Below are 17,746 nucleotides of genomic sequence, written 5' to 3'. Positions count from 1 at the left end.
TCTTTGCTTTTTGGGGGTTTGGTTTTCTTAAAGAAAATATTGGCATTATAATACCATTGTATTACAAAAAATGCATACTTGTCCTGATACTTTCATAAAGTTACTGAGATGGTGGCTAGTGCAATTCTAAAATGTGGCTCATAAAAGTGTTACCATTGCTCCTTACTACATTGCATTGTCATAGAAGATCATTTTTAACAGCTGGGCCTTGGAACACTGGGTGTTATTTGTAGTGTTCCTCAAAATTAGACAATTTGAGAGCAGTAAAGTTCCTTTTACTGTAGAATAGGGCCCTACTGGGACTGATAGTGTAGAGAAAAGACTTTTGTTTTAAAAACAAAAGTAAAAACCATAAAACAGGATATCAAATTCACACTAGCAACAATCAATCTTTTCGAAGTACACCCAAACAAAATTGTCCAATCAGAATGTCTCTTTTTAAACACTCCCAGTACAGGTAAACAAGTTTACAAGTTTGTAACCCAGTTTCTTAAAGTGACAGTGCCTTAAACAGTAATAAAATAAACAAATACCCCGTTCACACTAGCACACCCGTACCTTGAGGGCTCCACGCCCTCACGGTACGGATGTGTTTACACTAGCAAATAACCGAGCCGAGCCGGAACCAAGCCGTGAAACTCCAGCCCTGCACCATATCTGAATCTGGCTCGGGGCCGAAGCAGGCTGTGGGTGGGGATTACGACCTGTGTCATTACGTTTGTTTTCATCATCAACCAGCGTTCGAAGAAGAAGCGAAGAAAAACCGTTACAAGATGACTCCAATGATTTTGAAGGACGGAAAATGCAAGCCTGGGATGCCGATGAAGTACAAGCACTGGTAACTCTCTGGTGTGAAAGAAGTGTCCAGGGAGAACTTGCGTCTAGTGTACGAAACGAAAAAATTTATGCCAAACTTGAGGTAGACCTGAAGGAATTGGGATATAACCGGAGTCTTAAGCAGTGTCGGGAGAAAATTAAGAAACTAAAACAAGAGTATAAGAAAATAAAAGAGCATAACAACAAAAGTGGAGCCGATCGTAAAAAAAGCAAATATTACGACATTATGGACTCTGTATTAGGACATCGACCTGCAACACTTGGCGCTGGCTTTGTCAATTCTGCCACAGAGATAATGGAAGCAATGGTGGATCCACCAGCTGAAGAAGGTATTTTATATATTTAATAGTATTCAGAAAACATTTCCCAAAAAAGTAATAAAAAATGTTATTAGAGTATAAAAATCACTACTGTTTACATGTTATGTTATTGTAATAGTTATTGTAATAGTGCTATTTTGTTGTAGATGCAATTTACGTAACAGTACAGTAAAGTTTAGGAGATACAAAACCTTAGCAATTGCAAGTAATACATTAATCAGAAAGCAGACTTGCTTGTATTTTGATATACTAGTTCAACTTTTATGCATTTTTTTTTTTTTTATAGAGGATGTAGTGCAAGAAGATGAACTCGACAGCAGCTCCAACTGGACTGAAACGCCCTCCTCCGCTGGCACACTACACAGGACAACAACTGGTAAGCCTAATAGTTTTAAAAACATCCTTTCTACATTTTGTTGTGTTGCCTTGATTTCTTTCTAGGATAAAGTACTCTCCACTAAAAACAAATCACTTAAAAGTAAAATCAATACCTCTTTGTTTCATTTTTGATTAATTTTTTTTTTTTTTTTATCTCCACGTCAAGTGGAGTAACTATCAGGATGTAGTGGTCCTTTTTTCTCTTTGAACGATGTTACTTTGTACTACTATTTCTAGTACCATGGTATAGTGTAGCTATATACTATTGTATTATGATGTTTGTACTGCATTATAGTACCATAATAGGTCATTGTACATTGATGGTATAGATAGGATATATAGGCCTACATATATTATACAATACCATTGTATTTTCACACTCATGCCATCATACCCTGTTCCAAAATCCATTGGTACAAGTACCATGGTACATTTTTATAGGGGGTTATTTCATGTTTAATTTTAAGCAACTTTAGAAAATAAACTATTTCACGGTCTGTGGCAGGTAAACCAACCGTACTAATTTGTTTAGTTTGTGTTTTCATTTCTTTCATGGAAAAACCGTAAAAGGGTTGATGCACCTACTCCAGTACTTGAATTGGTTAAGGCCATGAAAGAGTCTGATACAAAGTACATGGACTTCATGCAAGTGCAAATGCAGGCTGAACGTGACTTTCGTGAGAGGCAAATGGCGTTGGACCGGGAGCAAAGGGAAGGGGAAAGGGAAGCATCCACGACATCGAACACACAGCTAATATCTGTGTTGGGAAGAATTGGAGAGGCTTTGCTAACAAAAAATGCCAAAGATATTACTGTAGATTAATAATGAACAGTTAATTGTATGAACTTAAACTGTATACATTAATAATGTATAAACACAAAACATATGCAGAATTTAACTTTATATAACATTTACAGAATATTAACATTTATGTTTTTATGTTAATATTCTCTAAATGTTATATAAAGTTAAATTCTGCATATGTTTTGCGTTAATACATTATTAATGTATAGTTTAAGTATACAGTAGAAATGGTTTATATAAATTATATTTGATGTAAACACAACAAATAAAGATATTTCTGTTAAACCAATTTGTGAATGTTTATTCTTTCTTGCAACATTAAACAGTTCAGAAAAGATAACAAAATACAGATCAGTATTTCACATGTCATCCCTAAACTACATGTACAGTTTGTGTTAATTCCAGGGTGGCAGCCCAATCTTTCTTTTTAATCAGTATTGCACATGTCAGCACTAAAATACTCAACAAGAGCTTCACGTACAGCAGCCCCTTCATTCACCCCTCTCTCTGGTGACACATGCTAATTCCAGTGTGGCTGCCCAGTCGTCACTGTAGTATTCCCCATGTTTTTCACAAATGTTGTGAAGCACGCAACATGTCAAAACCATTCTCTTTACTAAGTTAACGTCACAGTCGTTTCTTTTCAGTAGACACCGCCATCTGCCCTTCAACCTCCCACATGCGTTCTCAACAACAGATCTTGCTCTGCTGACCCTGTAATTATACTGCCTCTGTTGCCCACTTAGCCTGCCTGTGTCTAAGAAAGGTTTCATCAGCCACCTCTGGAGAGGGTATGCAGGATCGCCAAGAATGTAGTAGCCCACATCACATCCAGATATGTTCCTTGTGATGTTGGGGAACAGGCGGTTGCTGGATGCTAATGTCCAAAGAGTAGAATTGTTTAGTACTCTTGCATCATGAACACGGCCTGGGAAACCTACATTCAAGTCCCAAAAGTGTCCCTTGCCATCTACCACTGCTTGTAAAATGATGGAATGCCACCCTTTCCTGTTGAAATAGTCGCAATGGTAGTGTTGTGTAGCAGTAATAGGGATATGTGAACAGTCAGTTGCACCAACACATCAAGGCACTCCCCATCTTCGATCAAAGTAGTCAGACGTATTTTGGTTACTGCCATGCAAAACTCTTGCCCACAGCTGCATACAGTTGCTTTGCTGACCCCAAATAGGTGCCCTACACTTCTGTATTCTGAATTAGTTGCAAGCTTCCACAAAGCAATAGCTACTCTTTATGCACAGGGACGCACAAGCGGAATTTTGTATCTGATCTTTGGAGTGTGGGTGTCAGTCTTTGGCATAAGTATTCAAAAGTTTCTTGTGACATTCTGAAGTTGTTAAGCCACTGGGCGTCTGTGAAGTTCCCAACAATTCTTTCCCACCAATCTGTTGATCGAATGTGTGTCCATACTGAGCATCGCCTTTTGCACTGGATCCGATATTGCAGGATTCTCTAGGAAAAATAATAATAAATTGGTTAATAATTATATTAAATTCTGAAAACACAAAAAAATGAGTAATATCTGCATTATTAATCAGTAATTAATTTTAAGCATAATCCCTACCTACACAAATATTCCAATATACACATAGAAATCTCACAATATAAATAGAAAATATAATGTTATTAACCCCTGTGTTATGTTTACCCATGACTATGATTGTTTTCTATGCTTAATTGATAGGAGTGTAGCACAACTATTAATGTTTATGTCATAAATTGTTCCTTCTGTAACTTTTTTTTTTTTGCTTCTTTTTACATTTATAAACGTGGTAGAATTTCTTGTTGTTATGCTAATCTTTTAAAAGGTTTGAAGCGAGTGCTTGTAACTGCAGTAAAAGTAAAAAAAAAAAATAGCTTAAATGTTTTTTTAGTCAAACGCGGACATCAGGTGCTAACAAAGAAATTACACTACGTTTCCAACAAAGCTGATAATACAACCGATTGTGTTTTCAAGTTTATTTTTTTAATAAAAAAAAGAAAATAAACCATTCCTTTTTTGCCTTAAGTCTGATGGCCATATTCATCTTCAAAAGACTCAGACTGTGACTCTCTTCCAGAAGCATTCTTATTTTCTTTTTATATTCAATCCTTCGATGCATTTCAACCATGTTATTCAGCAGGTAAAACACAAAGATGCAAAAAAACACAACGCAACCGCCGTTCTCACTGTCGTTCGCCGTCTTTCGCAACTTGCTACTCAGCACGTTCATTATTTGTGACGTCATTCGCTCGGTTCGCCTCTCTCTAGTGTAAATGCGAGCTGAACGAGCGGAACCACACCAGGCTGGCTCGACTCGGCACCGGCTCGGCTGTGCAGGTGTAAACGTAGCAAAAGAGTCCAATTTTCTTACCCCGGTTCACCGCTCGCAACCCTATATTAGCTATTGTATTTGTTAGTATTTCTAGCCACAGGAAAATATAAATATGCCATAAGGTGAAATAGGGAAATTAAAATATTGATATATGGTATTTTATTGAGAGAAAAAGCCACAATAAAATAACTTCCCTTTTGATAAACTTTTTACCATTGTTCCACTATAACAGCTTTTATACATACAGAGACAATTGTTTTTAATGGTACTGTGGTGGTTGTGTGAAAGACAGGGCGGATGGTGGTAATTGCAGAATTAATAAAGGATCTTTTATTTTTTTTCTGCTAGGTTCAGAAACTGTACTTTTCCTGTTGACAAAACCGTTAACAGATGGATTATATTGTACCATTAATAGCTAGTTCCAATACCAGTTACTTTCAAAATGCAATACTTCAGTTAGTTGTGTTCAGTGTCCAATAACAGGGGCACAATATGGAATAATGAATCTTGGTTATAAATCTCCCTCCTGACCTGTGAGGGTGCTGTGTAAAGGGAACAGAGTGCCCCGGACTGGATGGTCTGAGAATTAATTCCAGGGAAAGGTGGAAGTCGGCCATCTAGAAAGGGGGTGGCGCCACGGTACAACAAGTCATCGTCCCAGAAGGGAAGCGATGTGGCAACCGACGTGGCTAGGCGATCTGTTCCTTTGTTATAAGACCATAAGAACATAAGAAAGTTTACAAACGAGAGGAGGCCATTCAGCCCATCTTGCTCGTTTGGTTGTTAGTAGCTTATTGATCCCAGAATCTCACCAAGCAGCTTCTTGAAGGATCCCAACAACATTACTGGGGAGTTGGTTCCATACCCTCACAATTCTCTGTGTAAAAAAATGCCTCCTATTTTCTGTTCTGAATGCCCCTTTATCTAATCTCCATTTGTGACCCCTGATCCTTGTTTCTTTTTTTAGGTCAAAAAAGTCCCCTGGGTTGACATTGTCTATACCTTTTAGGATTTTGAATGCTTGAATCAGATCACTGCGTAGTCTTCTTTGTTCAAGACTGAATCGATTCAATTATTTTAGCCTGTCTGCATACGGCATGCCTTTTAAACCCGGGATAATTCTGGTTGCTCTTCTTTGCACTCTTTCTAGAGCAGCAATATCCTTTTTGTAATGAGGTGACCAAAACTGAACACAATATTCTAGGTGAGGTCTTACTAATGCATTGTAAAGTTTTAACATTACTTCCCTTGATTTAAATTCAACACTTCTCACAATATAGCCGAGCATCTTGTTGGCCTTTTTTATAGCTTCCCCACATTGTCTAGATGAAGACATTTCTGAGTCAACATAAACTCCTAGGTCTTTTTCATAGTTCCCTTCTTCATCTCCCATATGATATTTATAATGCACATTTTTATTGCCTGCATGCAATACTTTACACTTTTCTCTATTAAATGTCATTTGCCATGTGTCTGCCCAGTTCTGAATGCTGTCTAGATCATTTTGAATGACCTTTGCAGCTGCAACAGTGTTTGCCACTCCTCCTATTTTTGTGTCGTCTGCAAATTTAACAAGTTTGCTTACTATACCAGAATCTAAATCATTAATGTAGATTAGGAATAGCAGAGGACCTAATACTGATCCCTGTGGTACACCACTGGTTACCTCGCTCCATTTTGAGGTTTCTTCTCTAATCAGTACTTGTTTTCTACATGTTATCCACTCCCTAATCCATGTGCATGCATTTCCTTGAATCCCTACTGCATTCAGTTTGAGAATGAATCTTTTATGCAGGACTTTGTCAAAAGCTTTCTGGAAATCTAAATAAACCATGTTGTATGCTTTGCAATTATCCATTGTCGATGTTGCATCCTCAAAAAAATCAAGCAGGTTAGTTAGACATGATCTCCCTTTCCTAAAACCATGCTGACTGTCTCCCAGGATACTGTTACCATATAGGTAATTTTCCATTTTTAATCTTATTATAGTTTCCATAAGTTTACATATAATAGAAGTCAGGCTTATTGGTCTGTAGTTACCTGGTTCAGTTTTGTCTCCCTTTTTGTGGATCGGTATTACATTTGAAATTCTCCAGTCTGTCAGTACAACCCCTGTTTCAAGAGACTGTTGCATGATCTTGGTTAGCAGTTTGTAAATAACTTCTTTCATTTCTTTGAGTACTATTGGGAGGATCTCCTCTGGCCCAGGGAATTTGTTTATTTTAAGAGCTCCTAGTCCCTTTAACACTTCTGCCTCTGTTATGCTAAAGTTATTTAAAACTGGATAGGAACAGGTCAACATGTGGGGCATGTTGTCCGTGTCCTCCTTTGTAAAAACTTGTGAAAAGTAATAATTTAATATATTTGCTATTTTTTTTTTCTTCGTCTATGATTTTGCCATTTGTGTCTCTTAGACATTTAACCTCCTCTTTGAATGTTCTCTTGCTGTTATAATATTGGAAAAACATTTTGGAATTGGTTTTAGCCCCCTTAGCAATGTTCATTTCTATCTCTCTCTTGGCCTTTCTAACTTCCTTTTTGACTTGTGTTTGCAGTTCCAAGTACTCTTTCTGTGTACTTTGTTTTTGGTCCCTTTTAAACGCTCTGTAAAGTGCCTTTTTTCGCTGAATTTTTTTTTTAATTGATCTATTAAACCATTTTGACCATTTTGTTTTAGATTTAGATTTGTCTACTTTTGGGATGTAATTGTTTTGCGCCTCTAGTATTACATTTTTAAAAAACAGCCATCCTTTTTCTGTGGATGTTTTCTCTATTTTACTCTCTGTTTCATACCTTCATAGTTTGCTTTTCTAAAATTGTAAACCTTAGCTTTAGTCATTACTTTTGGGGTGAACCGCTAAAAGGAGAACTCAGATTGTACCGTGAGTGTTTATTTGTTTTGTCGTGTCTAATTATACTTGTTTGTTTATTAGACAACTAACACGTCCAAATGTTGAGTCCTAAACATTACAGGAATATTACAAGGTGTGGACACTTTATAATCAAGTGAATACTCATCACTATTAGGTGAAAATTAAATGTACTATACAGTTTACTGCCAGCCTGAATTTAATGTTATTGTGCATATTAACCGCCTCATTTTCAATGCCACAATGTTCTGTTATCTTCCCCCATCAATTATTAGTGACATACCACTGCAGGCATATTGGTTAGGTGTTGTCATCCGGGGCATTTTCCAGTTGCAGCTTAAGTCAACGATAATGGTGCTTCAACCCACTTTTAAGCCCCTAAAATGTTTGTGGATGAGGTCATTTGGAGATAAGAAAAGAGTACTGTATAACAGATAACAACATATCTAATTTTTTGTTCCAAGAAAAGTTGATCTACCTGTGCTGTTTTAGTCAATCATTAAATTAAACAGCACTTCTTCCCAAGCATTTCCCTGCATTTGGTGACTATTTAAAGATAGCAAATGTAGATGGAAACACATTTCAGAGCTGAATTTCACTCCCCACCCCTTCACCACACTGCTGTGGTAAGTCTTCAGTGTTTGTAGACTGCCACTATGTTCCACTTCTGCAACACGGGTATTTTGGCTTTGCTGACGGGGTTTCAGCTTGTTTCACTGACATCAAGGAGGTAACCCTCAGCTTTTTTGTGATATGAGTCATTTTGTGAGGGCTGTGGGTATGTGTCATCTAAGATTGAACCTATTCTTTGATGAGGACACTGTAGTGTAACTTATCATTGCGTCAACATGAATATCTGGTGTTTCCCAGACACAAGCTGATAATGAGTTGCTAACCTCGGAGTTGCAGAACTTCCCCAGGTCTTACTTATTATGACCTCAACAATGCAGTTAAACGACATTTGTTTTCATTTTGCCTTCAGTTACTGTTGCATACCACTTTTGAAGCACAGGTATCACACTTCCTATTGACATCTGCTTCTTTATTTTAATTTTAATGTGTTGACCTTTCCACATGCTAATTATGAACCAATCCTGATAGCAAGTTTTAAGCAATAAAACTCACTAAGATGTGCACTTTATAGGCCATGTGATGGAAAAACTTTATTAAGGACTGTAACAGGGGAGATCTGGACTGACTGTCTGACACATGCGTGGGACTGCAGGTAGAGGGCAGCAGTCTCGTAGGATCCACCTGTCGGTCATGGCGATGACACGGAGAGGTGGGGAAGAGGGTGTGTGTGCTTTCCCTCTCTCTGAGTGGCTGAGAGGCGGGCCTTGGGAGACTGCTCGGCCCATAAGAACTGCGTTTGGTTGTGCACTCAGGTGGCCGTGTTCAGGGATATACAGTGACGCTGGCAGAAGAGGCCAGTGCAACAAGGATCAGGCGAGTCCGGGTGAGGGGGACAGCCTTCCTTAAAAACTAATTTACAAAGTAAAATAAATAATTATGTACCCGAGGGGGTGTGTGTAGATATACGGGGAACCCTGGCCAACCCCAGTGTATAGGAACAACTGAGTGTAGGACGGAGACCCGTGCTGACCGGCTTAGCGGCAGTGGGGGCACTGCATAAGCAGCACTTTTGTTTGTAGTTTTATGGCTGTGTTTTATTTTCCCTTTTTCTTTCGCCTTCTGTTTTCGAGCACTTGTAGGTGCACAGAATGGTATACCTGTATTGGTAACCCCGTGGTCCTGTTTTACTGTCGACAGTATACAGGCCACGGACAACAGCGCCCTCTGTGGGCTAAAATAAATAAAAAGAAAAGAAATAAATCTGGACACCTGTGCAGTGTTTGCAAATAAAATCTTCTGTCTCCCATGTCAGTGAATACCCCCACCCTTCCACAAGGACTGTGACACGATGGCTCGTGTGGTGACGTCAGACCAGGAACTGAATGGACCCAGTCTGTTGAATGTGAATGTGCTGCTTGCGCCTTTTAATTATTAATAAAAAGATTTAACAAAACAGAAACACACTGAACAAACAAAACAAAACGAACACTCAACCAAACAGTGGACAAAACAAACAAACAGGTATCATGCTGGTACTCCAGCACGAGTAGCAATTGTTATCATTATTTTGCTTCTCTCTCCCTCTCTCTCTCTCTCTCTCTCTCTCTCTCTCTCTCTCTCTCTCTCTCTCTCCTCTCTCTCTCTCTCTCTCTCCCGTACGTCCTCACTGTACACCCAAACCCGTGTGCGTGAAACATACATTATATTATACAGCTGTACCGAGACTCGATTGCTAATCAATCATTCATTGAATCTCAGCACAGTCTGCACATGGACTAATTGTGCACTTCCCGTGACCCGATACAAATACCCATTTTAATATGCACGTGAAGTGGTTGTGCAATCCCTGTGCCTAAATACAAATATATAAATTTACATCACCTGTGCTCCATAACACACCCACTACAATAATACATATAACAGACAACATAAAACACAAAATACGCACAGGGGTGGGGCACACTGCCACAAGGACAAAATACATTTATGACATGAGGATTAGTTTATGGATATTCAATTGATATAATTTCCAAACTCCCAGAAGGATATATATATATATATATATATATATATATATATATATATATATATATATATATATATATATATATATATATATATATATGCAAATGCTAGAATTTCACATAGGCTAACAAACCTACATACATACATACATACATAGGTGTTAGCTACTGCTTGTCATTTCTGTAGAGATCAATATGACTAAACACAGGGTGGTAATTTATCATAGTTTTCGTGATTCAAAACTAATGTACAATTGTTCCAACCTCACCATCTCAGATTATTTTTTTACATATATCAGCAGACAACCCAAAAACTATATTAGCATTCAAGAATTAACATTTAGTTATAATTCCATGGAAACTGTTGTGTGTGCACTGCATATAAAATGCAATTTACACATACCAGCAGTGCCCTCTGATTGTCTGGAATCAGCTTTGGCAACAAAACAAAGAATGGATGCATGCTCCTGGAGGGAAGCCAAATTCAATTAACATTTTTAAAACAGTTTTGTGAATATGTATTTCTTGGAATTGTATTTGATTTTATATATTATAAAGGTATAAATATTGTTCAACATTCATGTCATGAAACACTTTATATTTCCCCCAAAAGCCTTTTTTCCAGCTAAGACGTTAATAGAATAAAATCCTTTGATTTGGAAACATCAGTATATACACCCTGAGATTGAGAACCCATTCATTGTGCATTGAAAAGACACTCCTCAGGGTCTGCAAACAAGAACAGCTTTCAATGATGGCTGCTGAGGTCTGCTTTGGCAGTGAAGCTGTACGACAGCACTGGGAATTTATTAACTATTGTTTGAAGCCTTAAAGAAATCCAGGTTCTGTGGTCATGATACATTGACCTGTGCTGCTGTGATGTGATAGCATGACCACTGCTTTGTCTACTGAACAGAGAAAGTAGACATGATCATAGTGAGCTATGGATAGTAGAATTACAGGAACCAATCACAGACTTTTCCAACAATGACATTTTGCAAATAGGCTTTGAATTCATAAGAGTAAAGCAGAGTACTGTAAGGTAGCCTGTGACGGAAATATAATGAGTTCTGGTTGTAAATCTCCCTCTCGACCTGTGAGGGTACTAAGTAGCGAAAGGGAAAGGCTTTGGACAGGTCGTCCTGACAGTTCATTCCCTGGGTCGGGAAGTCAGTCAGCCTGGAAGAAGACGAGACTCCGGTGCAGGAACGTATTGCTGCAGGCAATAGAGTCAGCTGCAATCGTTTACCAACGGGTCATGCATAACCGCATAAAAGGGGCCGGAGAATTGTAAATCTTTTCCTTCGCTTGGGTTTCAGAGATACGAGGAGACTGGAAGGACCGGGAGATATCCCCAAAATAAAAATAAAGAGTTCACCACAGCACTTGTTTTTCACCAATTGCACGTAATATATTGTACTTCACCACAAGCACTGAGAGCACTCACTTTGAACCTGTGATCGTGTGTGTCTAATTGTGTGTGCTTTGTACCATGCTTATTGTTTGCGGGACTGCAACACTTTTTCATTACTGTGCAATACACTTTGCTGTGTATTGCCAGCTCATTATTGTTTTCTGGCTGGTCATCAGACAATTGGATTTATAATCATTGAAAACCCTTGTTTCACCCGTACTTTGTTGTCTGTTTGTTATTGGAATTACTGCATCCGCACTGCACCTGATATACACCTGCTACCAATCTACCACTTTGCTACATAGCCATAAAAAGGGGCCTTGACTGGATATGAATATAAGAAAGCTGCACTTTTTATTTAAAATAATACCAGCTGAAATGCATAGATTCCATGTTTTGTTTTGTTTTGTAATATATTTATTTTATTTTCCTTCTAACTTCTCTTTTGTAAGCTACTCTATATAGTGTGAATAATAATTAGGTCATTACCATTAAAATAATGTATTGATTATTAATGCAAGCCATGATATTATCCCCATCTCAAGTTTTTAACTGCCAGCAACGTGAACATAGCTGACACATTTGATTGGGTAAATGCCTACGCCAATGACAAACCTGGTTGTCCTTTTCAAACCTATCATTGATCCTTAAATAAGGTCTGAGTGAGATCCAATTAGCCCCTACACATTTTTTCGATCGTGAGGTAGGTTTGGTGCTGAGGGGAGTCCGGTGAAAGCTGCTGGAGTGTCCTGCATCATTGTCAGCATTAGGGCTGCCAGCTTTGTCCTTGCTGGCCACATTTTCGGAGGAAGCAGCCTTTCCGCTGCCAGGATCGCCACAACTGGAGGAGCCAGCCTGTGCACTGTCATTTTCGGCATTGCAGCTGCCAGTCTGGCTACTGATAACATTGCTGCTCGTGGGAACCTGGATGCCTCCACCCATGGCCCAGGACAATGGACAAGACTTTTTGAATTTTAAAGGGGGAGGCTACTGTGGAGGCCATGTGTGCTACGTACGAGGGGAGGTGTGTGGCCACTCTCCAGAAGTGCATATTGGTGCTAATTGGGGAGTGGCCACTTGCATAACAGCAGGCAGAAAGCCTGTGGTTGTGGAGAGGAGTAGGTGAGTGTTTGTTTGAGCTGTGTGGTGCCATATTGTTTAAAAAGTTCAGTGAAGGCCTTGCCCAGCTTGGACAGTTTATTTTTGTTTAAACCTTTATTTTGGCCCTTGTGCTCATTTGTTTGTGTTTTTGTGTTATTTTGTTTATTAAATGTGTGCTTTAGCGCTTACACTGCAGTTTTGTAAGTCTCTGAGTCTCTTTCTTGCCAGGATCCTGCAAACGGGGTCATTCTGAAGAACAGGATTTTTATTTATTTTTAATTCATTGTTTTTTACTTCTCTGAAGAGACTTCTCAGAAGGTGAAGTTGATAGTCACTGAAGAATGTCCATGAATCCCTTAAATCAGGGCTTCTAAAACTTGGTCCTGGGGACCCTCTGTGTATGCTAGTTTTCATTCCAACTGAGCTCTCAGTTACTTAACTATACCCTTAATTGAACTGATAGTTTGCTTAATTAGACCTTTTTACTTGTTTTCAGCTCTTAAACAGTTGCAGATTTCAAGTTAGCTATAACGTTTTATACGTAAATTGAGAACCCCCGCCATAAATCCATCTGGGCTGCTCATGGCCCTACTTACTTTTAACAGTGTTATGACAGGTATTTAAAATGTTGACCCTTGTATCAAACATATGACCAGGGTTTTTAAAAACATTATAATAGTCAGAAGTGTTTTGATCCGCATTGAGATCTCATTAATAATGAGATGGAAGAATGGTGTTAAACATATTACTACATGAGCAGCTAGCAATAGGGATTATCTTGTATTCATTTAAATTTAGGTTACAAAAAATGGTTTTGCATTATTGTACATAAACCAAACCAAACACCAAAGGTATCAGTTATTTGAATCCCTGCTGATGAGGGTCAGTCACTTTCCTTCGCTGTCTCCAACTCACACGTTCACAAACCCCAGCTGTAAATGGTGACCTGGTTTACATAAATAACACCTCATTACAATGGAAACAGTAAACACTGCTGCACATGTGTTTTCATTCTGTTAATGTTTACAAAGCATATCTGTGGAGGATATTCAGCAGCCCATCACAATAGTTGTTGTTGTTGTTTAGCATTAAGCCTACCAGTAGTTTTCAAATATACAGGCATCTGACTGCATTTTATCAACTTCACTATTCTGACCATATCATTCTTCTTTAAAAAAGACCAATCCAGTATAGATTCATTAATTTTGAATATTTATAGGATTTATCTATAGAATATTCTGCAGAAATCTATATTCAAGTCTGTTTTTCTTGTTGACAGGCATGTTAGCCTTTAAGGATGTCTGTATCACTATGTATGCATGCACAGCCACGTATGTATTGCTGAGTACTTATTAATAACGTTCTTTTGGTATGCATTGAGATGATTTGTTGCCTGCCATAGGATTGAAAATTAAATATTTCCTCTTACCGTAATTGGTTGTTTTGGCAGGGTTCTTCATTGGAGATTTTGTGTGGTCCCAAGCTTGTTTCGATACACAATAGCACTCTGACTATCATTGATTGGTCTGGCAGTGAAGCTCAGATTTGTCATTGGCATTTGCTCTTCTGACTACCAGATTTCCAGACTGAAAAATTTGGACTTTTTTTTTCTTCAGTTCACTGATGTCGTAGCAACTCCGAAGCCGTTCAAATAAATGTTAACTTTAGCGGGGTTTGGGGGACGTGAGCCAGGGCTTCGCCCCTTCCTAATTTCACCTGCCTATCATCATTGACTCTTGCGTTTTGCTTTTTCCTACTCCTCCCTCCTCCTCCTCACTTTTTTCATATGCCACGTACCTCTGTGTCAGTTTCAGTAACTCCACAGGTTCTTCATGTGGTCAGAGGGGACCATATATCTTGCCTCAAGAAAGAAGGCTCTGTCTTACTTCCTTCTTTACCCTCCTGGGACGTGGCCCTCATACTCTCAGGCTCAAGTCCCATAACTAACAATTATTTGTGTTCTTTCAGATTCTCTTTTCTTCCTTACGTCACGGCTTCGTATGAGCCATTCCGTCCTCTGAGGGTCGGACCTGGTAGGTAACTGGGACCCAGTCGCAAGGCTTCGCCTATAACAACTTGCCAAAAAGTCAGAGGACTCTGTGTTTTCAGGGGCCTGGAGGCCGATAGGGCTAGTCTCGACTCCATAGGGAAGGATCTCTCGGTTGGAGTCCGGCCCGTCCGTTTCTCTCTGCCCTGTTCTAGAGGTCGAGCCTCCAATCCTGAGTTGCAAAAACATTCCCTTCCTCTCGCAGCCCTGGCTCCTGCCCCGTGAACAGCATATAATAACATAATCATATTTTAAAAATTAAACATTGGCTGCATTTATTGCAGAGAATAACTACTCATTGGTTTCTTTCTATTGTCATCTAATAAAAACATGTTTATATATACAAAAAGCCAGGCTAGAACAACCATTGAAACACGTGATATACACATAATCAGGTATTAAACAAATAATCCATAAGACTGTTTATTTTATTTCCAAATGATGCTAACACAACGTAATCAATTACTTTGTTGCTGAGCACACTGATACAATATCACAACCGTGACGATTTAGCAATTTTACTGTTTCTGACCGGGACAAAAAATGACGGCTGAAAACTGGAACAATCTCAGTATTCCCAGGATGTCTGGTAACCCTACTCCTAACTGAAGAACAGTGAAAACATAACACTTATGATTCAGCTATATTTATAATTGCTTATAATAAAGCAGCAAATAACAAAACAAATAACTGTGATAAAAATAACTAATGCACAGATGTCATAGTTTTATATTATTTGGTTATTTTTAAACACCACCATAAGGATAGCAGCAAGTCTTGAAGTGATTTACAAGGACTTTCATTTTAAATAGAAATAGCACACTATGGAAACACAACAGAGACGGAACCTGATTGTGTAAAAAAAATAAAAAAATAAGCGCCTCTCAATGTGCTTCCGTCATTAATCTTTAGACAAAAGAGAGCTTTAAACGTTTCCACCTGACACAACTGTGTCAATACCATTGCTGTTTATTTATAGGATGAATCATCCATTTATGTGCCTCCAAGGATAAAAGATAAATAACCTTTACAAATGAATTGATTATACAGGTATTAAGCAAAAGTCCATCTGCTGCCTCAGGGAAACAGTACTGTGCTGATAACTTACTCAAATGTATTGCAACAGTGCAACAAGCTTTTTAGAGCCTCAGGGACATAATAGAGTGAAAATGGCCTTTAAAATGGCATGCTAAACTAGCCATTACATCGCCAAACTTTACTGATGGAAAAAGTAGTAATTTCACAGTTTAACCAATTTGCTTAATTAAAAGGATAAGATTCATCACTGCAGATTTAATGTATTCAGGTAATGCCACAAGACAAAACTGACGTAAATCAAGAGTGAATCTACAGTACTATTTAAAATTAGGAAACCACTTTACGATATAATTCACATCTGTATGTTTCACATAGGAATTATAAATTAATGACTAATTCAGTGCCTGGTTCTACCATAGTAGTAGATAACTGTAGATGTAGATCCATTAACTCTTGGTACTAGTTTTTTTTATCTCTCTGTTGTCAACAAAATACAAAAGAACTGCTGAATTGGTATGGCACTGTGGCAAAGTGGTAAGTGGTACGTGCAGGGGCAGGGGTGATGCAGTGCAGTAATGATTACAAGTGAAAACTGTAATCCAATTTGGAAATGTTATTTTCATTTTTAACACAAATCCTGGTCTGACGACCAAACAATAATCCTCCAGCAATACACCCCTGGTGTAAAGCTCGGCAGGAAAATGATAATAATGATTTGTAAACAAAACAAATAATAACACGTTATCCGCTCCCACAATACTACTAACACAAATCACCAGTCCGGGTGCGTGCAGTAGTGCTCAAGGTGGGTGATAACAATAAACAGTGACTGTGTTGTTGTTGTTCCCGGTAGTGCTGGCCCAAGGCGACAGCTCCGGAGACATGTTAGCCGTCTAGTGAATTTACAAAGACAAAAGACAATTACTAACAGTGCTACAAACAAACAAACACTCACAAATACTTTTTAAATTCTTTTTGGGAACTCTCCCGGTCCTTCCAGTTCCGTGCTTCTCTGAACCTAAGCAAAGGAAAAGATTTTTACGATTCTCCGGCCCTTTACACATGACTCCTTTGTAAACGATTGCAGCTTTCTTTACTGTCTGCAGTTGCTACATCGTTTACCTTCCAGGTCAATACGTTCCTGCAACAGAGTCTCGCCTTCTTCCAGATTGACCGACTTCCCGTCCCAGGAAAAGAACTGTGTCAGGCCAGCCCGTCCAAAGCCTTTCAATTTCGCTGCTTAGCGCCCTCACAGGTCGGGAGGGAGATTTACAACCAAAACTCATTATATTTCTGTCACAGGCACCATGTTGATTTTTAATGAGATTGCTGGTAATATTGTCAACAGTTTTGGTTTAATTCAAACCTCATGAGGTACAGTATCTATTATTACTACACTAATTAACTGTCCTATATAATATCAATAGCTGTTTTTCAGCTATATTTGTCTCTTTTTGTACTGCAGTGTAACACACTGTTTAAAATGAGAACAACTATTAGCAGTAACATACAGATATCCTTATTGTAACCACAAATTGGTTCTATGAAATTTCTACATTTGTTTTAGGCATTTTGACCATCCACTAAAAAATGAGAATGGAGGCAGTTTAATTTAAAAGTATTATCCATGCATTCAAATCAAAGGCATCATATCTTCATAAGATATAACCTTCTCTAAAGTTTTATTTTTCATGCAAGTTAATTAATATATTTACAGCTTCAAAGCCTTGAACAAAAGACAAGGCATCAAAAGCCTTTTTTTAAACTGCATATACTGCTGTTTTAAACATAAACACAAAGGCTTGTCATGTTTTTCTTGTTATGACAACAGCTGAAGTGGATCATAAGCATGAATTCAGTGGCAGAAAAGATCAAAGTTTCTGCAAATTATTCAAATTAAGGATTAGTCACAGCTCCACAATGAATGAACGCTTGAAACCTGATGGGATTTTGTGGTAACAGAGAAAAGAAAATATGCTGCAGTACGTTTTCAGACCCCTGTGCGT

At 38.4% G+C, this 17,746-nt stretch overlaps 1 protein-coding gene across 2 annotated transcripts; it reads left to right on the top strand.

The window, feature by feature from the left end:
• Positions 1 to 278: 278 nt before the first annotated feature.
• On the top strand, positions 279 to 2,443 carry LOC117402331 (uncharacterized). 2 transcript variants are annotated; one of them, XM_034003369.3, is made up of 3 exons: positions 279 to 1,166; positions 1,444 to 1,533; positions 2,106 to 2,443. In XM_034003369.3, the coding sequence occupies exons 1-3, from the start codon at positions 803 to 805 to the stop codon at positions 2,147 to 2,149; spliced, it is 498 nt and encodes a 165-aa protein (XP_033859260.3). In that variant the 5' UTR covers positions 279 to 802; the 3' UTR covers positions 2,150 to 2,443. The 2 variants fall into 2 exon arrangements, with proteins under 2 accessions (XP_033859260.3, XP_033859261.1); XM_034003370.3 differs by having other exon boundaries at positions 2,068 to 2,443.
• Positions 2,444 to 17,746: the final 15,303 nt, after the last annotated feature.

The sequence above is a fragment of the Acipenser ruthenus genome, chromosome 5 (genome assembly GCF_902713425.1).
Source record: "Acipenser ruthenus chromosome 5, fAciRut3.2 maternal haplotype, whole genome shotgun sequence".
Classification (NCBI taxonomy): Eukaryota; Metazoa; Chordata; class Actinopteri; order Acipenseriformes; family Acipenseridae; genus Acipenser; species Acipenser ruthenus.
Note: the sequence above shows the minus strand (reverse complement) of the source record. Positions and strands in the feature narration are given on the sequence as shown.